The 17,658-nt window shown below is 46.5% G+C and overlaps 1 protein-coding gene across 4 annotated transcripts in view; it reads left to right on the plus strand.

Moving 5' to 3' along the window:
- The window catches only part of Liph (lipase H), a 63,511-nt gene that overhangs the window by 30,113 nt on the left and 15,740 nt on the right, over nucleotides 1-17,658 (plus strand). For all 4 annotated transcript variants that reach the window (XM_027413010.2, XM_027413008.2, XM_035444694.1 and 1 more), the window contains 3 exons: nucleotides 1,156-1,264; nucleotides 6,826-6,927; nucleotides 9,602-9,691. In XM_027413010.2, the coding sequence (XP_027268811.1) occupies nucleotides 1,156-1,264; nucleotides 6,826-6,927; nucleotides 9,602-9,691 (301 nt within the window). The remainder of the gene's footprint in view (nucleotides 1-1,155; nucleotides 1,265-6,825; nucleotides 6,928-9,601; nucleotides 9,692-17,658) is intronic.

Genomic DNA, 17,658 nt, shown 5'->3' on the forward strand with positions numbered 1-17,658 from the left:
GGTGGCTCAGAGCAAGCTGCTCAGCCAGCCTGTCGTCAGTGTAGTCTCCCCTTCCCCACTCTTTCTTTCCTTGAGATGGTGACTCCATAAGGAGTTCATCAAAATACAATATCATCCCCTCTCCAATCTGGAATCCCTAAAGATGTCCCTGCTTGACAACCAGCAGAGTCAGGAATGGATGGGGACCCGAAAGACACACATTTGGGGTTAGGCTGGTTTGATTCCTGCTCTGCAACCCCCCCCCCAAAAAAAAAATGCTTTACTTGGGCCAGATGACTTCAACTCTGAGCTTCAGTTTCCTCATTTGTGCATTGAAGAAGCAGAGTCGACATTGCAGTATGCTGTAATGGTCCCTCTTTTTCTGCCATGCTGGGGATTGAACCTAAGGCTTAAAACATATGAGGCGAGCCACTTAGCACTGAGCCACTTCTCCAGCCCTCTTGTGACATTTAAATGAGACTATAGGAGCTAAGGAGTTGGCTCAGTTGGTGTGCAAATAAGAAGACCTGAGTTCAACCCCCAGAACCTATATGAAAAATCTGGGCACAGTGAATGCATGCCTGTAATCCTAGATCCTGGGAAGGGGAGAGAGGAGAATCCCTAAGGCTTGATGGCTAGTCTAACCAAGTCAGCTAATTCCAGGTTCAGTGAGAACTTCTGCCTCAAAAAATAAGGTGGGGAGCAATTGAGGGAGACATCTAACTTAAAAGGGAAGATTTATTTATTCTCTTAAAAAAACAAATGTATGTACACACACACACACACACACACACACACACACACACACACACACACACACACGTACATAATGTGTGTGTCTGGTGCCTAAAGAAGTCAGGAGGCATCAGATCCCTAGAACTGAGTTACATACAATGTGAGCTGCTGTTTGGGTGCTAAGACTTGAACCTGGCTCCTCTGCAAGAGCAACACATGTTCTCAACCACTGAGCCATCTCTGTAGCCCAACATGTGACTTTTTGACCTCTGGACTCCACGTGTAAGTGCATAGATGTGCATGCACGCTGGTTCACAAAAAAGCCCAGTGAGACAATAGATACAAAGTACTTAAGAATATTCCTCCAAAGCAAACAGCTAGGAAATCTCTGCAAGTGTGGTCAACTCCTTGAACTCTCACAATTTGTTCATGGAATTCTAGGCTAAAGGAGCATCTCTGGATGACGTTTATATTATTGGAGTGAGTCTAGGAGCACACATAGCTGGATTTGTTGGAGAAATGTATGCTGGGAAGCTGGGGAGAATCACAGGTAAGATTCGCATCAGTGACCAGGGTCTCACCTGGGCAGCTGTTCTCCAGAGAACAGACAACCTACTCCTTGAGTTTGAAGCAAGCTCTCCCAGGTAGGGAACCTCCGATTGTGGACCCTTTCATGTGAAAGGGAAGTCCAGATAATACTAACCTCAGTCTGTGACTTAATTACAAATATGTAGCACATTTTGTAAATTGTGTATGTCCCAGAAAAGCTTGGTTCTCACTTTATTTCTCATATGGTAATGCCTCCTCCACCCCAATATCCCAAGGGGATTTGATCTCTGCCCAGAGAGCCACCTCCCCTTGGGTTAATTCTGGTGACTTCAACTACACTCACCAGGCATGGCTGGAGACTCTTGGAAGGGAAAGGAGACGGAAATTTCGGCAGCTGACTGTCTAAATGTCAGCTTTCTAGCGAATTTGGAATGAAAGCACTCCAAACTTCAACAGGTCAAACCCTAAAGGACAAAGATCCCCTTTCTGGACCTCTTGCCTGGAGCTTAGGAATTTTCCACAGCTACTCACAGAGCTGAGGGCAGCCCCAGCTTGCAGGAACTTACCGTTCACCTTTTCCAGGAAACGTTCCCAGGCTGGGTTTTAAATCTAGGGACATGTATGGGAAGAGAGGAAATGTAAATGACTCAAAACATATATTTGGGGATAACCTCACCTCTCCCACCCCATTGTCTTGGAAGTTTGTTTCCCCCTCACTTTCCCCAAAGGCCAAGGCTATCTGGATCGCCTAATTTACAGATTTTCCTAGGGAAACAAAGTAGTTTTAAAGTTTAGAATGTATTGTTACTGTATTTTTAAAAGCAATGTGTCTTTACAAGAGAGAGGGGGGAGGGAGAGGGAGAGGGAGAGTCCTCATACTTTGAAAGGTTAGCTGGCTTGGGTTTGCCTCACTCTCTAGGAGTTTCTTTTCTGGTAGATGGGACTGTTTCTTTCCAATGCTGTGTAGAAGGGGTGCAATGTGTGTGTGTGTGGGGGGTGTTGGCTTATAGCAATTGCTGGTTTCTGTGCTGATTTCTTTGGTAGTGACTAATCTCAAACTGCCAACTTGATGTCACTGATCACAGAGCTAGAAAGAAATGGGTCAAATCTACCCTTCAGCCAAACGTTTCGTTCTACCCAAGCACCATGCTTTCTCCTGTGCCTCTTGACACATCCGTTCTCCTGACTACCGTGACCTTCAGTGTACCTAGCGTCCGATTATGGAAATTCCCCAAGACAGGCTTTCTGCTACTCTAGGCCCATGTGACTGTCCCTGTGACTGGACTCAACTTCTGGCTCACAAGTCTATTTTCTACCTCCATGATGCCCCAGTTCTCATCACCCCTGGGCCTCAGGTTTAGTCCCAGCTGTCTCAGAATTCTCTGTCTCAGAGTCCTTGCTTGGGTGTGCTCACTGGAGCACAGGGTGGGAATGTGATCTGTCACCCAAGTATTATTTTCTGAGACAAGGATAGGTCGGCCTGGCCCCTGCCTGGTCCTTCACCCTGCTGTCTTTACCATTTTCCTTTCTTATGCTCCTCTTCTCCAGGCGTATTTCTCCATTTGACTTCTCATTGGATTCATTCATTCATTCATTCATTCATTCATTCATTCCTTTGGTGCTGGGATGAATCCTGAGTCTTATGTATGCCAGGCCCAGGCTCTGCCGTGAGTTGCTTCCAAGATCAGGAGTCTGTATTTTCAACCAGCAGATGCAGGTGGTCTGACCACCACCCTTCGAGGAACAACATGGTAGCCATTAGTCAGTCACATGTAGTCACTGTGACTGCCGCCAGTGCAAACTGAGATGGCTATAGGTGCAGAATATGCTCTGGCTTTTGAAGTCTAAGGTTCAGAAAAAAAACAAAAACAAAACAAATCTCACATTTAATATTGATTACACTGACATGACAAATTTTAGATATACCGGGTTAAGCAAGATGCATTATTTTTGTTTGTTTTGTTCTGTTGAGACAAGGTTTCTCTCTTCAGCCCAGGCTAGCCTAGAAACTCACACTAAGCTCAGGCTGCCCTTAAGTTAATGGCAATCCTCCTGCCTCAGTCTCCTAAACGCTGGGGTTACAAGTATGATCTACCATACCTGATTGATTTTGTTTTGTCTATTATTTTTAATTTTTAAACAATGTTTTCTATTTTGTATTTAAAAGACATGAGTATTTAATTTATTGTTATATTTATTTAAAATATTAACTGGTTTTAATTATAAGCATATAAAATATTTGTTTTTTATGTTCTATATATTTTGCTTGTGTATATGTGTGTGGGCAGCACAGCATGCATGTAAAAGACAGAGAACAGCTGGGTGTTGGTGGCGCATGCCTTTAATCCCAGCACTTGGGAGGCAGAGGCAGGCAGATCTCCGTGAGTTCGAGACCAGCCTGGTCTACAAGAGCTAGTTCCAGGACAGCCTCCAAAGCCACAGAGAAACCCTGTCTCGAAAAACAAAACAAAACAAAAACAAAACAAAACAAAACAAAAAGACAGAGAACAATTTATGGAGTCAGGTCTCCTACATTGCATAGGTCCTGGGGTTGAACTCAGGCTATTGGGCTCAGTGGCACATGCCTTCAGCCACTTTTTGTCTTCTTGAGAGGATACGCCTCTGTAGCCCAGGTTTGATCTCACTTGTACACCCAAGCTGGCGTTGAATCTGACATATTCCTGTCTTACCCTCTTAAATTCTCCTATGTCTGGTTTATTATTTCTTTTTCTTTCTTTCTTTCTTTTTTCTTTTTTTGTTTTTCAAGACTGGGTTTCCCTGTGTATCCCTTGGCTGTCCTGGAACTCACTCTGTAGACCAATCTAGCCTCGAACTCAGAGAGATCCACCTGCCTCTACCTCACAAGCTTGGGATTAAAAGCATATACCACCATACCCAGCTAAAATTTAAATTTTTAAATTTAATATTTTTCATGCTGGAAATTGAACCCCGGGCATCACTACGTGTAAAGTAAGCACTCTATGATCTGAGATATATCTCCAGCCTTATATTCTTTTGTTAAAAAAAGAAAAAGATTTAGTTTTACATCGTGTGTGTGCTCCAGTGCCATGTATGTGTGGGTACCTTCAGAGGGCAGATGAGGGCATCAGATCCCCTGGTTGTGTGCTGGAAGCTGAACCTGGGCCCTCTAGAAGATCAGCAGTCTCTCTCTCTCTCTCTCTCTCTCTCTCTCTCTCTCTCTCTCTCTCTCTCTTTCTCTCTCTCTCTCTCTCTCTTTCTCTCTCTCTGGCATCAGATTCTATTATAGATGGTTGTGAGCCACCATGCACTTGCTGGGAATTGAACTCGGGACCTCTGGAAGAGCAGCCAGTGCTCTTAACCTCTGAGCCATTTCTCCAGCCCCCTCATATTCTTTTTTCTTTTTCTTTTTTCTTTTTGGTTTTTCGAGACAGGGATTCTCTGTGTAGCTTTGTAGTCTGTCCTGGAACTAGCTCTTGTAGACCAGGCTGATCTTGAACTCACAGAGATCCACCTACCTCTGCCTCTTAAGTGCTGGGATTAAAGGTGTACCCCACCACTGTCCAGCCAGCCTCCTCATATTCTTAAAATCAAGTCCCCATTTGTTTTCAAAACATTTTAGCCTGGGCAACAGCTCAGCAGATAAAAATCACTTTCCAAGCAAGTGTAAAGGCCGAAGTTTGGATCACCAGCACCTCTGTGTGTGTGTGTGTGTGTGTGTGTGTGTGTGTGTGTGTGTGTGTGTGTGTGTTTGTGTTTGTGTCTCCCCTGCAATTCCAGCATTGGATCCTCGGAGTAAGCGGCAAGCTGGACTAGATTGGGTCCAAGTGAGAGACACTATGTTAATATGTAAGTTAATATATAAGGTGGAGGGGGATGGAGGAAGAAACCAATGTCAGCCTCTGGACTCCACATGGACACAGACACAGGCACACAGACATACACACACACAGACACTGGCTAATATACATATACACATGTATGTAACACACATTTTAGATGACTGCTAGAAACTTTTAATTACAAATTTGGATTCAGGTTCTGGACCAGAATCTTCCCTCCATTTTATAAGTCCCTGTGTATGGCTACCCCCCCCCCCCCCGCCCCTCTCAGTACCCCAAGCTAAATGTTTTATCTCCGGGAGGCTCCAAGCCAGGGTGCTCACTCTGTGCTTTAGGCTGTAAGTGGTTGGTGTTGACTGATGGGGGTGTGGAGGGGTTCTGGGTAAATTCTTTCCAAGGCTGTGGAGTTTTTTTCCTACTGTGTTGAGAGCTGTTGTGTTGAGGCCACCTGTTGGCCTTGAGTGACTGGGTGTTACCTCATACCCTCCCACACCAGTTTCAGTTGGAGAGGACAGAAGAAGGCTGGGGGTGGAGGAGTAAGGGAAGGAGGAAGGTAGATGAAGAAATGTTCCTAGGGACCACAAGGACATCAGGAGAGAAGAAAACAAGAAACAGAGGCAAAGATGCTGTCTCTTAGACTGTGTGTGGACCACGGGAAGGGGAGATGTACTCAAAGTGACACCCTCAGGGACTGGCTGTGTAGTTGAACACATGCTTAGCATGCATGAGGTCCGGGCTTCACTTTTCAGCACCTGAAACAAGAATAAAGTGAAATTAAACATAAAATGATACTAATGGGCTAAACTTCCAAGGAAGACGGCCTCGAAACCCTCTTTGGCACAGGTTCTAGTAAGTGGGACCTTTGTCACACTCTGCTCTTTAATTTCTCATTTTGTGGTTCTAGAATCCCGTGTGTGGCTCCCCTGGCTTTCCAGGTGTTTCATTGCTGTGGTAATGAAACCCAGCAACACTGAGCAAGACCAAGAAATCAGTTCAGGCATTATGGGATTCATTTGACCTGCCTCATCTGTAGTGTGACATGCTCTTCTCAGCTTGGTGCTGAGAGACCATGAGCATGGAGATGGAGAGGACTGTGCTGCCGAGCCAGTCTCTAGCCAGGATGCTTGAATGGGATCACACAGGCCACCTGCTGCCTTCTGGTTTTGTGATGTGGTTCAAATGAGTCAGTAAATGATCGAAAGTGGAGCTGAGTAGGGTTCTGAAACCCCTAAAATAGAGAAGCCCAGGGAGGTGACGAATGCTTTTAATCCAGGCACACAGGAGACAGAGGCAGACAAATATCCAGCCTGGGCTACATAGCTAATTCAAGATGGTCTCGGCTATATGATGGGACTTTGTCTAAAAACTAAGGGCTGGGGATGTAGATGGGTGTAGCTTCATGCATAAGGATTTAATTCCCGGAGCTACATACCCTCTTTCACACTCTGACCGGTTTTCCCAAAGAGCCTTCCCACCCTCCTAACCTCACCTGCGGGGCTCTCCTCAGCTGGGCCTCCTCCTGCAGCCTGCCTGCTGTTCTCAGAGCCACTGCCAGGGTAACCGTCCACACTGTGGGAAAAAGCTACAGGCTGTGGACTGCGTCTCCACTGCAGGATGGGATGTTAGAGATTACTCACCCAAGCAGCCCTGCAGCCTGTGAGCCATCCTCTCGGGGAGGGATCAAAGACAGCTTCAGTGATTCATGGCGTGGGGCTGCCAAGCTGCTTTTCTTTTCTTTTAGGTCTTGACCCTGCGGGCCCTTTGTTCAACGGGAAACCCCCTGAGGACAGGTTAGATCCCAGCGATGCACAGTTCGTCGACGTCATCCACTCAGACACTGACGGTAACGCTCCTTTGTGGATTAGTGGCCCCAAAACCCAGTCTCCCCTGCAGATCCCCTGATGCTGCCTTTTCCCCAATGTGGGTAGAGGGGTGATTTCCCTTTGCTTCACCTCGTGTTTTCCAAAGTGATCATCAAATCCAATCAAGAACGGGTTGGTTTGTCTATACACAGACAGCTGGCTTCAGACGAAAAGTTTCCAGGGTGCCTGACTGTTTTATTTCCCTGTGCTCAGAGTGCTGTATCTTCCCACCCAGGGCACCTCTGCCCCACTCCTGGCTCTTTGTAGATCTTCCAGGTCATTTCTGTCTCTCAACATGCCAGTTTCCTATCTGCTATTTGGTACATGCTGGCTGTGGCTTGTTGGGGTGATGTTCATGGTTGAGTGCCAAGGCTACATAGCAAGACTGTGGCTGGAAAGAATAAAATGGGTAGATATCACTGTATCCATATATGTCCGGGAGGAGCCAACTGGGAACTTGGGGAGGAGGGATGGAACAAAGCAGAGAGCTCATTTAATTGTACTTTTATGATACAACTAGCTAACAAACCAGGGACCCAGGGCCAAGGATGAGCTCAATGGTAGTGTTTGTATAGCATGCCCCAGCACCAAGAAACAAAGACCAACAAACCAGCATGGGGCCTGTGAGATGGCCCAGTTGGTAAGGGTGTTTGCTGCCACTGAGTGGGATAACCTGAGTTTCATCACTGGAACCCATCTGTAGTAAGGGAGAGACCACATTCCCAGAGGTTGTACTCCTGCCTCCAAATTCATGCTGGCACGTGCACACCAGACACACACAGGCACTACGAAACAAAGTTTTTTGTTTTTGTTTTTTAAAATTACCCCTGACCCTGTATCACGGGCACTGCTGTGTGACAATCAGTAGTGACTTTATCTTGGGGAAAATATCTTCTTGTGAACAGCTGCATTATCATTGTGGCATTTGCAAAGTAGTTCCCTGCTTAGGTGGAGCCAGCCCTTCAGTGCCATTCTGAGGTAGGCAGAAGAAAACAATTTGCTTTTTATTTTATTTTTCTTATTTTTGGGTTTTCTGAGACAGGGTTTCTCTGTGTAGCTCTGGCTGTTTTAGACCAGGCTGGCCTTGAACTCATAGAGATCAGCCTGCCTCTGCCTCCCGAGCACTGGGATTAAAGGCGTGCACCACAGCCCAGCTTGCTTTTTTTCTTGAGAAGTGAATTTTGTTTTACAGTGGGGCAGACCCTAAATTTTGCTCTTCCTAGTGATGTTGAGCCCACCCTGAAGCCTACCAGCCTCTGCCCTTCATCTGAGTTGCTTCCTGACTTCCCCGCAGCCGTGCTGCAGGCCTTATGAGAATGGGAAGGGTGTGTGGGATGCCCAGCTGACACACAGAGTCTCAACATGTGAAAACTACTATGATTACTGCAATATGCTGCATATAACACCTGCATTTAGATATGTATATGTAAACATTTACTTTTACTTTTTTTTCTGAGACTCCTGCTGTATATCCCAGGTTGGCCTGCCCTTGTGCAGCCCAGGCTGGCTATAAACTGTCAAACTTTTTGTCTCATCCCTGTGGTTCCTTGATTACAAGTGTGCACCACCACACACGCTTCTGTGTTAACATTTTAAGAAAACCTTTTCTAATTATTTTGGGGTTTTCATGGCTAGAGAAAATGAAGTTATTACATTTCTAGGTACCCATTTTTAAAAGTATTTCCAATCTTTTTTATCATCCTAGATCCCAGTCTGTTTGAAGTAGGTTCTTACTCTTTAGCCCAAGCTGGCTCCAAGGACATAGCAATCCCCCTGCCGAAGCCTCCTAAGTGCTGGTATTACAAGTGTGAGCCACCATACCTGGCTTAGGTACAAAAATTTAAGTTTTGTTCTTTTATTTTTATGCTTATGGGTGTTTTGACTACAAGTATGTCTGTGTACCATGTGTGTGTCTGGTGCCCAAAGAGGCCAGAAGAGGGTATCAGATCCCCTGAGACTGGAGTTACAGTACACCCACTGGAGGCAGTGGGTGCTAGGAACCCAGCCCAGCTGCTTTGCAAGAGCAGCCAGTGCTCTTAACCACTGAGCCATCCTCTAAGATTTTTCTCTACTAAGTAAAAATTAAATGTTTCATATTTCATTTTGTGAAGATTTATACAATGCAAACAGAAGTTCAGGAATCTCCTGGCAATTAGAGGGCTCTGATGAAATGTAAAGAAGAAAGAGGCCATCCAATCAGCCCTGCAGGGGCCAAGTGCCCAGAGTCTGTCTTTAGAAACAGTGGGATTCCGTTCCTACACCACATTGTGCTCACCCAGCACTGACGTACATGCTAATGCAATTTGCTTGCTGCTTTCTAACAAACTAGCTGAGAGCTTTAGGCAAGACCTTTAAATAGGTATAAGGGCCATGATAACAACCAAAAACACGGGGCCGGAGAGATGGCTCAGAGGTTAAGAGTACTGACTGCTCTTCCAGAGGTCCTGAGTTCATTTCCCAGCAACCACATGTTGGCTCACAGACATCCGTAATGAGATCTGGTGCCCTTTTCTGGACTGCAGGCATACATGGAGTCAGAACACTGTATACATGATAAGTAAATAAATCTAAAAAATAAAAAATAAAAAACACAGTCCCTGCCTAACCCTGCAGATGTGGAAGTTCCCTGTGCAAGCCTTGTGTGTTCTCTTTTAGCACTGGGCTACAAGGAACCACTAGGAAGCATAGACTTCTACCCAAATGGAGGACTGGATCAACCCGGTTGCCCAAAGACAATATTTGGAGGTAAGTGTCATACGTTATCCTTTGCGGGACCGTAATTTGGAAAGGCATATTAAAATACCTGATACTAGCAGGTGTGATGTTACATACCTGTAACACAGCACTAGGGAGGCGGAGGCAGAAGGATCAGGAGTGTTCAAGCACAACCATGAGGCCCTGTCTCAAAAACAACCCAAAACAAAAACCAACCAAGAAATTACCTGCTATCAATGGGCACTGTAAATAGAAAACAGACTGCCTGAAAAAACAGAGTTGGAAGAAATATATATCACAAAACACAAATAGGAAGTTGGAGGGCAGCCTAGAGGGTGAGCTGAAGGGCACAGTTAGAATCGGTCCTCCCTAGGTGCTCTGGCTTGTTCCTCATTGCTTCTAGAGAGAGAAAAATCATCTTGAAAAGCCTCTAGAACAGGGACAGTTGGCTCGGGAGTAGCATGCTTCCTGCCCAAGCACAAGGGCCTGAGTCAGATGCCAACACCCGAATGAAAGCTGTGCGAGGCACAGGCAGGAGGATCACTGAGGCTTTCTGGACGCCAGCCTAGGGCCATAGTCAGCAAGCGACCCTGCCTCCTCAAAGGAATAGGGGATATGTGATAGAGCAGAACCCCTACCGGCCTCTTCTGGCCTCCAGGAGCCTGCACACATTGGTATATGTGCACATACACTAACATACTACATTCACACGTTTGAAAAAAGCTAGAGATGATTTGTACAAAATGGCCTCGGTATAGGGCCACATTAGAATAGCAAAGTGTTTGAAAATGATCCAGCTGAAGTGACGTAAGTGGGCTTAACCATATGACCGAGCATCCAAATCCTGTCCCGTGCGAGTGACAGCGTGAACACATGTATCCCCTGCACTGTTCCCGACACCATGGTATCTGCTAGAGGGAGTCCTAAGGAACAGTAAGGCCTACTGGCCTGCCAGTTTTTTTCTCAGTCTGGTTTGGCCCAGGTGCCTCATGCGTCTTGGTCCCTTTGTCCTTCGCTGTCTCCGGTGTGGGCTGAACTGAGCACTGGAAACAGAAACATGGATGTAGTTAGTTGCAGCACTCTGTGCCCCACCCCCAAGCTGTCACTCACAACCACAGTGCCTTTTCCCTGGGTTTACTGCTTCCTATTTAGACCTGATCTTCTTTATTACCCACCTGGGGGCTCAGTTCTTTTTGGAACCACACCAGCAGCTCCCCATCACCTCCAGTTCTTCTGATATCCAACTCTGCCCATCACTAGCCTCCAATTGCACCATAACATACTTCATGGCACCCACTGAGAAAGAGTACTGCCTCTGACTACTCCTGCCCATTTATGACTATCCCTGCCATGACTGGTCAGGTCATTTAGTCCTCCTCAATTCACTCTGGTGGCAGAAACAGAACCCAGCCACCTGGAGATGTCCCAAGACCTATTGAACTGAGTCCAGGAAAGCTTGGTAGCTTCTTGATGGCCCTCAGTGCCAGAGACTCCTTTTGTTATCTTTGTTGACTCTATAGGGCCATCCCCCCTACAGCTACACATCTCCCTCCTTACTGGTACAGATGAGCTAGACTTAACTTCCGCATGCTCCTGTCTCAGTCACTGTTCTATTTCTGTGAAGACACACCATGACCAAGGCACGTCTAATAAAGAAAAGCATTTCATTGGGGGCTTGCTTACAGTTTCAGAGGTATAGTTCATTATCTTCATATCTTCATGGCAGGGAGCATAACAGCAGCTAGGCATGGAGAAATAGCTGAGAGCTATATCCTGATCCATAGGTAGAGAGAGAGACAGACAGAGAGATAGTCAGAGAGACAGACTCTGGACTTGTGGGCTTTTGAAACCTCAAGGTCCATGCCCAGTGATTCACTTCCTCCAATATGGACACACCTCTTTTTTTTTTTTTTAAAAGTTACGTCATTCTGAGCCTGGTGTTGGTGGCGCATGCCTTTAATCCCAGCACTCGGGAGGCAGAGGCAGGCAGATCTCTGTGAGTTCGAGGCCAGCCTGGTCTCCAGAGCGAGTGCCAGGATAGGCTCCAAAACTACACAGAGAAACCCTGTCTCGAAAAACAAAAAAAAAAAAAAAAAAAAAGTTACATCATTCTGTTTTCCATCCTCAGTCTCTACCATAGTGGCCAGAGAATAAGTGTTCAGAATATTCATTGTGGAAGTGAATGAGTGGGTGAATAAATGGACAATGGATAAGACAACAGCCAAACTCACACCAGTATTAGGGTCAGCAGAAAGTACTCACACAACGGAGCCAGTGACCAGGTTTACACTGGATGCCTGCTCGTCCGCTCAGCCCGCTCAGCCAGGCGGGAGAGGGAAAAAGAGACCTTCGTTCTAACCCTCCGTCCCTCTTAAACCCTGGTTAACCAAGTGGACATGGCTAGGGCACCTGTGACCAGCCCCAAGCGGGCGTGGCCAGGATTCCCCCCTACAATTCCCCTTTTAGTCTAACGAGGATTAAAACTTAACAGTGTAAGTTATCTATAATTAACAGTCATAAAGGTGAATTACAAGAAGTACTCCCTACACAGCTCAGTCTGCATGTCCTTTTGATCTGTGCCCCTGAATTCTCAAAAATGTCTATGGCCCTGGGTTGTGTCCACCAACAGCTCACTCATTTTTAGAGTGAGCATGGAACTTGAGAACAGTTTGGCTACTGGGAGATTAATGCTTAGTTAGATTTGAGTTTCAGTCTAGGGTTCATGAAGGCCACACCTTTTCATCCTTCAAAGGCTTTCAAATAGTGCCACTCTCTGCTGACTAAGCAAATATATTCAAACTGCCACACCATTAGGGAGCCATTTTGTTCGTCCCCACCCACCTGGTCCTCCCTGCTGGCCTCCCCAGCCCTTTCTTACAAAGCTGCCCCTCTGCTGCCCTCCTTGGAGTTGTTCCCCAAGGCCTTTCTTCTCCCTGTTTTCCTTTCTGGGTGAGTGCATTTGCAGGCCACAGATCCTCGTCAGATGTCACTTCTCAGGGGCCATCCATCTTGTTTTTTAAGATGGGTCTAGGAGTTTATTACCTTGTTTTGTTTCTGTTTTTGTAAATGTATTTTACATCCTGACTGAAGTTTCCCCTCCCCCTCTCCTCCCATTCCCTACCCTAGCAGCCCCCTCACCCCCCACTTCTGTTTCTGTTCAGGAAAGAGCAGGCCTCCCATGGGTATCAACAACATGGCAATATCAAGTTGCAGTGAGACTAAGAACCTCCCCTTGTATTAAGGCTGGGCAAGGCAGTCCAGGATGAGAAGTAGGGTCCCACAAGCCAGTCAAAGTGTTAGGGACAGCCACTGTTAGATCTTTGTTTAAATCAGATATAAAGAAAAAGAGGAGACTGGCGCAAGATGAGACATATTAACCAGTTTATTCTAAGGCCTGGTAGAGTAGGGAGACTAAGAGAGAAGAGAAACTAAGAGAAGGGAGACTAAGAGAGCTAATGGCTGACTGCCATGGCCAGTCGCCATAGAGAGAGAGAGAAGAGACGCAGAAGCAAACAGAGAGAGCGAAGAAGCAGAGAGAGAGAGCGCGCGAAGCAGGGAAGTTGGAACTATTAAAGGGAAGACTGCGAATGCACACTGAGGTTCCACACATGCCCAGAGTCCTCACGCAGGCTGTAAATGCGTGGTGGGTGATGTGGTAATGGCACATCCCTGTGCGTGCCCTGACTGTTTTCAGGGGACGGGGTCTGTCTCTTAAAGAGGTAGAGCCGATCAGCATTAAAGCCTGAACCTTTCATTCCCAGCTCTACTTATTATTTAAAAAGGTGGGGTGTTAGACATGGCAGGTTAAGGAATAAAGGCGTTGAATTCTCAAGACTGCTTCTTGCTGATGTGGGAGGCATTGACTATCTTTGGGGAACCTGAGAAGGTTGGGGTGCTGCCACGTCCTGGGGTAGCTGGTTGTTTCATTGCAATCCAGGCTGTATGGAACTCCCTGGTGCCTCTTAGACCTGGCAAGATGTTGGCAGCAGAGGACAAGGTTAAGTTTAGAAAAAATTTTTTTCTTAGGTCCTGTCACTTGAGGGGAAGATTATAAGATGAGGGTGGAGCCGATCAGCATTAAAGCCTGAACCTTTCAGCCACCTCTCCCACTGTTAGGAGTCCCACAAATAGACCAAGCTACACAACTGTCACATATATGATATGTAGCGGGTCTAGGTGGGTCCCATGAAGGCTTCCTGGTTGTTGGTACACTCTCTGTGAGCTCCTATGAGCCCAGGTTAGTTGATTCTGAGGGTCTTCTTTGATGTTCTTGACCCCTCTGACTCCTACAGTCTTTCCCCCAGCTTGGCCTAGTGCTTGGCTGTGGGTTTCTGCATCTGTTTCCATCAGTTCCTGGATGAAGGCTCTCTGACGACAATTGGGGTAGTTACCAATCTATGAGCACCGCAGAACATCATTAGGTAATCATTACATTGACCCCCTCCCCCAGTTGTGTTTGGTTCTATCCTAGGTCTATGGGCTATACAGCCTTTGGGTCTTGGTGCTCCAGGCAGTGACGGGGTGGGCACACTCTAATGGCATGGGTCTCAGGCTAGACCAGCCATTAGTTGGCCACTCCCACAATCTCTGTGCTACCCTTATCACAGCAGATCACATAGGCAAGGCAGACCACAGGTCGAAGGTTATGTGACTGGGTTGGTGCTCCCAATCCCTCCACTGGAAGTCTTGCCTGGTCACAGCAGATGGCCAATTCAGGCTCTGTATCTCCTGTTGCTAGGAGCCTTAGCTGGGGTCATTCCTGTAGACTCCTGGGAATTTCCCTTGTACCAGGTTTCTACCTGACCCTGAAATGCCTCCCCCTCCTCGTCATCTCTTTCAGTACTCTCCCCCTCCATCCATCCCTCAAAGAGATCCCCCATATTCCCATCCCCACCACCCAGACCACCCACAAGATCTCTTCAATTTCCCCTTCCCAAGGAAATCCTTTTATCTCTCCTTGGGCCCTCTATGTTACCTAGCCTCTCTGGGTCTGTTTACCTTGTTTTTTAAATTATTTATTGTTGTTGTGCCTGAGTCACAGGGATCCCCAAAGAGGCCAGGGAGACAGACCACCGATGCAAATACACAAGGTTTATTAATTGTTCTATCCTACCTCAGAAGGGACCGGGTCTAGCAAGCTGACACAGCAGCCTCCAGAGGGGGTGAAGTTCCCTATCCACTGCTAGGTTTTAAAGACAAAAGTTACAGGATTACATCAGTAGGTATGGGTTTGTTTCTGATTGGTTGACATTTGGGAACAATCAGGAGAATTTCTCAAAGTCATATTTTAGCATGAAATACCTGTGTATCAGTTATTCTCATTGGTCAGTACTGAGAGGGAGCAGTCTGTGGTTTCTATGGCTTTGTCTTGTTATTTGCAGGTGGCCGGTTGTTCATAGATACCAATAGTTTTTATAACTGTATCCTGGAGACTGCAGGGGAGGTTTTGGTCTCCCCTGGAGTTTCTTTTGTGGCCAAATAGTTCCTAGGAACCAAGTACCTAGGAGGCTGGTGGGGCAGGTCTGGAGTTTCCTTGTGTTCAGTTTTGGTCCTATGCTCTGGGAGGCCAGGGGATCTGGAGTCTCCTTGTGTCAGAGGCCTACGTGTCTGTTCTGTAGCCTGTCATGGCTGCTAAAGCAGGGGCTGAGGAGCATCTGATCCCTTCATTCTAGAAGTGAAGCTTTTTAGTTTAGTTTACCACTTTCAATTGTCATTGCTCGCTCTCTTTCCCTGTGTGTGTGTGTATGTGTGTGTGTGTGTGTGTGTGTGTGTGTGTGTGTGTGTGTGCGTGTGTGTGTGTACTTGTGTGAAGTGAGTCTCCTCTCCTCTCTGCTACACTTGTGTATTCTTGGCTAGCTGGCCTGTGAGTTCCTAGGTAATCCTCCTGCTCTGACTCTCATCTTGCAGTGTGCCACCACTGCATGATCTCTTTGAGTTTTGGAGATCAAACCCAGGCTTGTGCAGCAAGTAGTGCTGCCCACTGAGCCACCTAACCAGGCCCATCCCCTTGTTTTTTGAGATAAGCACTCTCATTAGTCTGGGGCTCTCTGTAAGCTAGGCTGGCTGGCCAGTGAACCCTAGAAATCTGCCAGTCTCTGCCTCCCAAGTGCCGGAGTTTTAAGTACTTGCCACCAAGTCACCCAGCTCTTTTTAAATGTGGGTTCTGGGTCTCCGGGCCCCTCGCTTCCATGCAAGTTATCATCTGGTTTGTCTCCCTGGCCCCTTTTTTCTTCTTCAGTGACATCAACTTACTTTGCTTTCTGACAATAACCTTAGGGACTCTGATTACCTATGAAGCTTTGCATATCCCTGTTTACTGACTTCTTTGTTGCTCCACACACCCTCAGTGTCTGTGCACTCCATTTGCATGGACTTTTCCCAGCTTGGGCTTCCCCAGGGGTCCCCCACCCCTCACCTCCACCCCCCCACTTTCCCCCACCTCCACTTCTCCCACCCCCCACCCACACTCCCCTAACTCCCACCTCCACTGTCCCCACCCTCCTCCCCCGCCCAGGTCCCACTAAACCTGGCCTCTTTCTGTGACATCAGCAGAGACTAACCTTTCAATGGTCCCCTCCCTGAAGTTCTAGGGCTCTGTCCAGGCTGAGTCACACACAGGTCACTAGTTTTCTTCTTACACTCACTTTCTTGAATATTTAATCTGCTTTTCTGGCTTCTAATTTCACTTTGAAAGTGAGAAGAGTTGCTGTTAAACCAATCAAGCACACCTGCCCTGGACGCCACCTGCCGGGCCACATGCTTCATTCTTGGAGTGACCCTTATGCAGCAGCTGCCTATTGGCCCACGTGAGGTCAAGGGTCAATTCCAGAGAGACCATGCTCATAGGATTTACAACCCAGGCCCATCCTTTTTCTTAAAAAAACACACAAACAAAAAAAACCCCAAAAACACAATAATTATCTTAAGTGTGTGTGTGTTTGTGTGTACTGGCTTCCTTGTCAATGCAATAACTAAGCGCTCACTCAAAGAGAGTAAGAAATAGTTTATTCTGAAGTCAAATACAATGACCATGGCCCAGCAACATAGCTATAGGTTACCTCAAATCCAACACAGTAATAGTTTCATTAAGTTTACTTTTAATGTTTTAAAATTGTTTGACAGCTTCATCCAGTTATATGATTAAAATGTTCACTTTTACCCTCCTGCAAGAATTGTTCTTAATTCCTGCTTTCCTGTGTCCCTTGTAGGTGTCACCCACTGAATTAATGAACATTTCTTGCCTGGAGTGTGGGTGGGAGGTTATTTACAGGAGCAAAGACAGTTCCACAGAAGAAAATGACATCTGCCCCAATTATCCTCAACTGCCACCAGTCCCTCAGGGAAGGACGGAGTCTCATAGGCCTTTCCCTCCTCTCATGAAACTTTTACTGTGACCAACAAAGGAGATCATAAATCAAGGAACTTTAGAATAGTGGAGAGACTGGAGAGACGGCTCAGTGTTGCTCTTTTAGAGGCCCCAGGTGTAATCATAGCACCCACGTGTAACTCGGATTCCAGGAAGTCTGATGCTTGCTTCTGTCTCCACCGACAGCAGTCACACATGTGTCTCACAAACATACATGCAGGAGACCAAACACCCATATACATGAAATAAAAATAAAAGAAAACATTCAAATACTGTTCTAAACATCAGGTAGGGAGGTTACAGTGGGTCATTTTTTGTTTACATTTTTCTTCCTGAGTTTCTGATTTTCTCTTTGAGATAGTCTATTTTTTTTTTTTTTTTTTTTTTTTTTTTTTTTTTTTTTTTTGGTTTTTCAAGACAGGGTTTCTCTGTGGCTTTGGAGGCTGTCCTGGAACTAGCTCTGTAGACCAGGCTGGTCTTGAAGTCACAGAGATCCTCTGCCTCTACCTCCTGAGTGCTGGGATTAAAGGCGTGCACCGCCTGGCTTTTTTTTTTTTTGACAGAATCTCTTGTAGCCCAAGTTGGCCTTGAACTCTCCTGATCCTCCTGCCTCTACCCCCAACTGTCACCA

The sequence above is a fragment of the Cricetulus griseus genome, chromosome 4 (genome assembly GCF_003668045.3).
Source record: "Cricetulus griseus strain 17A/GY chromosome 4, alternate assembly CriGri-PICRH-1.0, whole genome shotgun sequence".
NCBI classification, from domain to species: domain Eukaryota; kingdom Metazoa; phylum Chordata; class Mammalia; order Rodentia; family Cricetidae; genus Cricetulus; species Cricetulus griseus.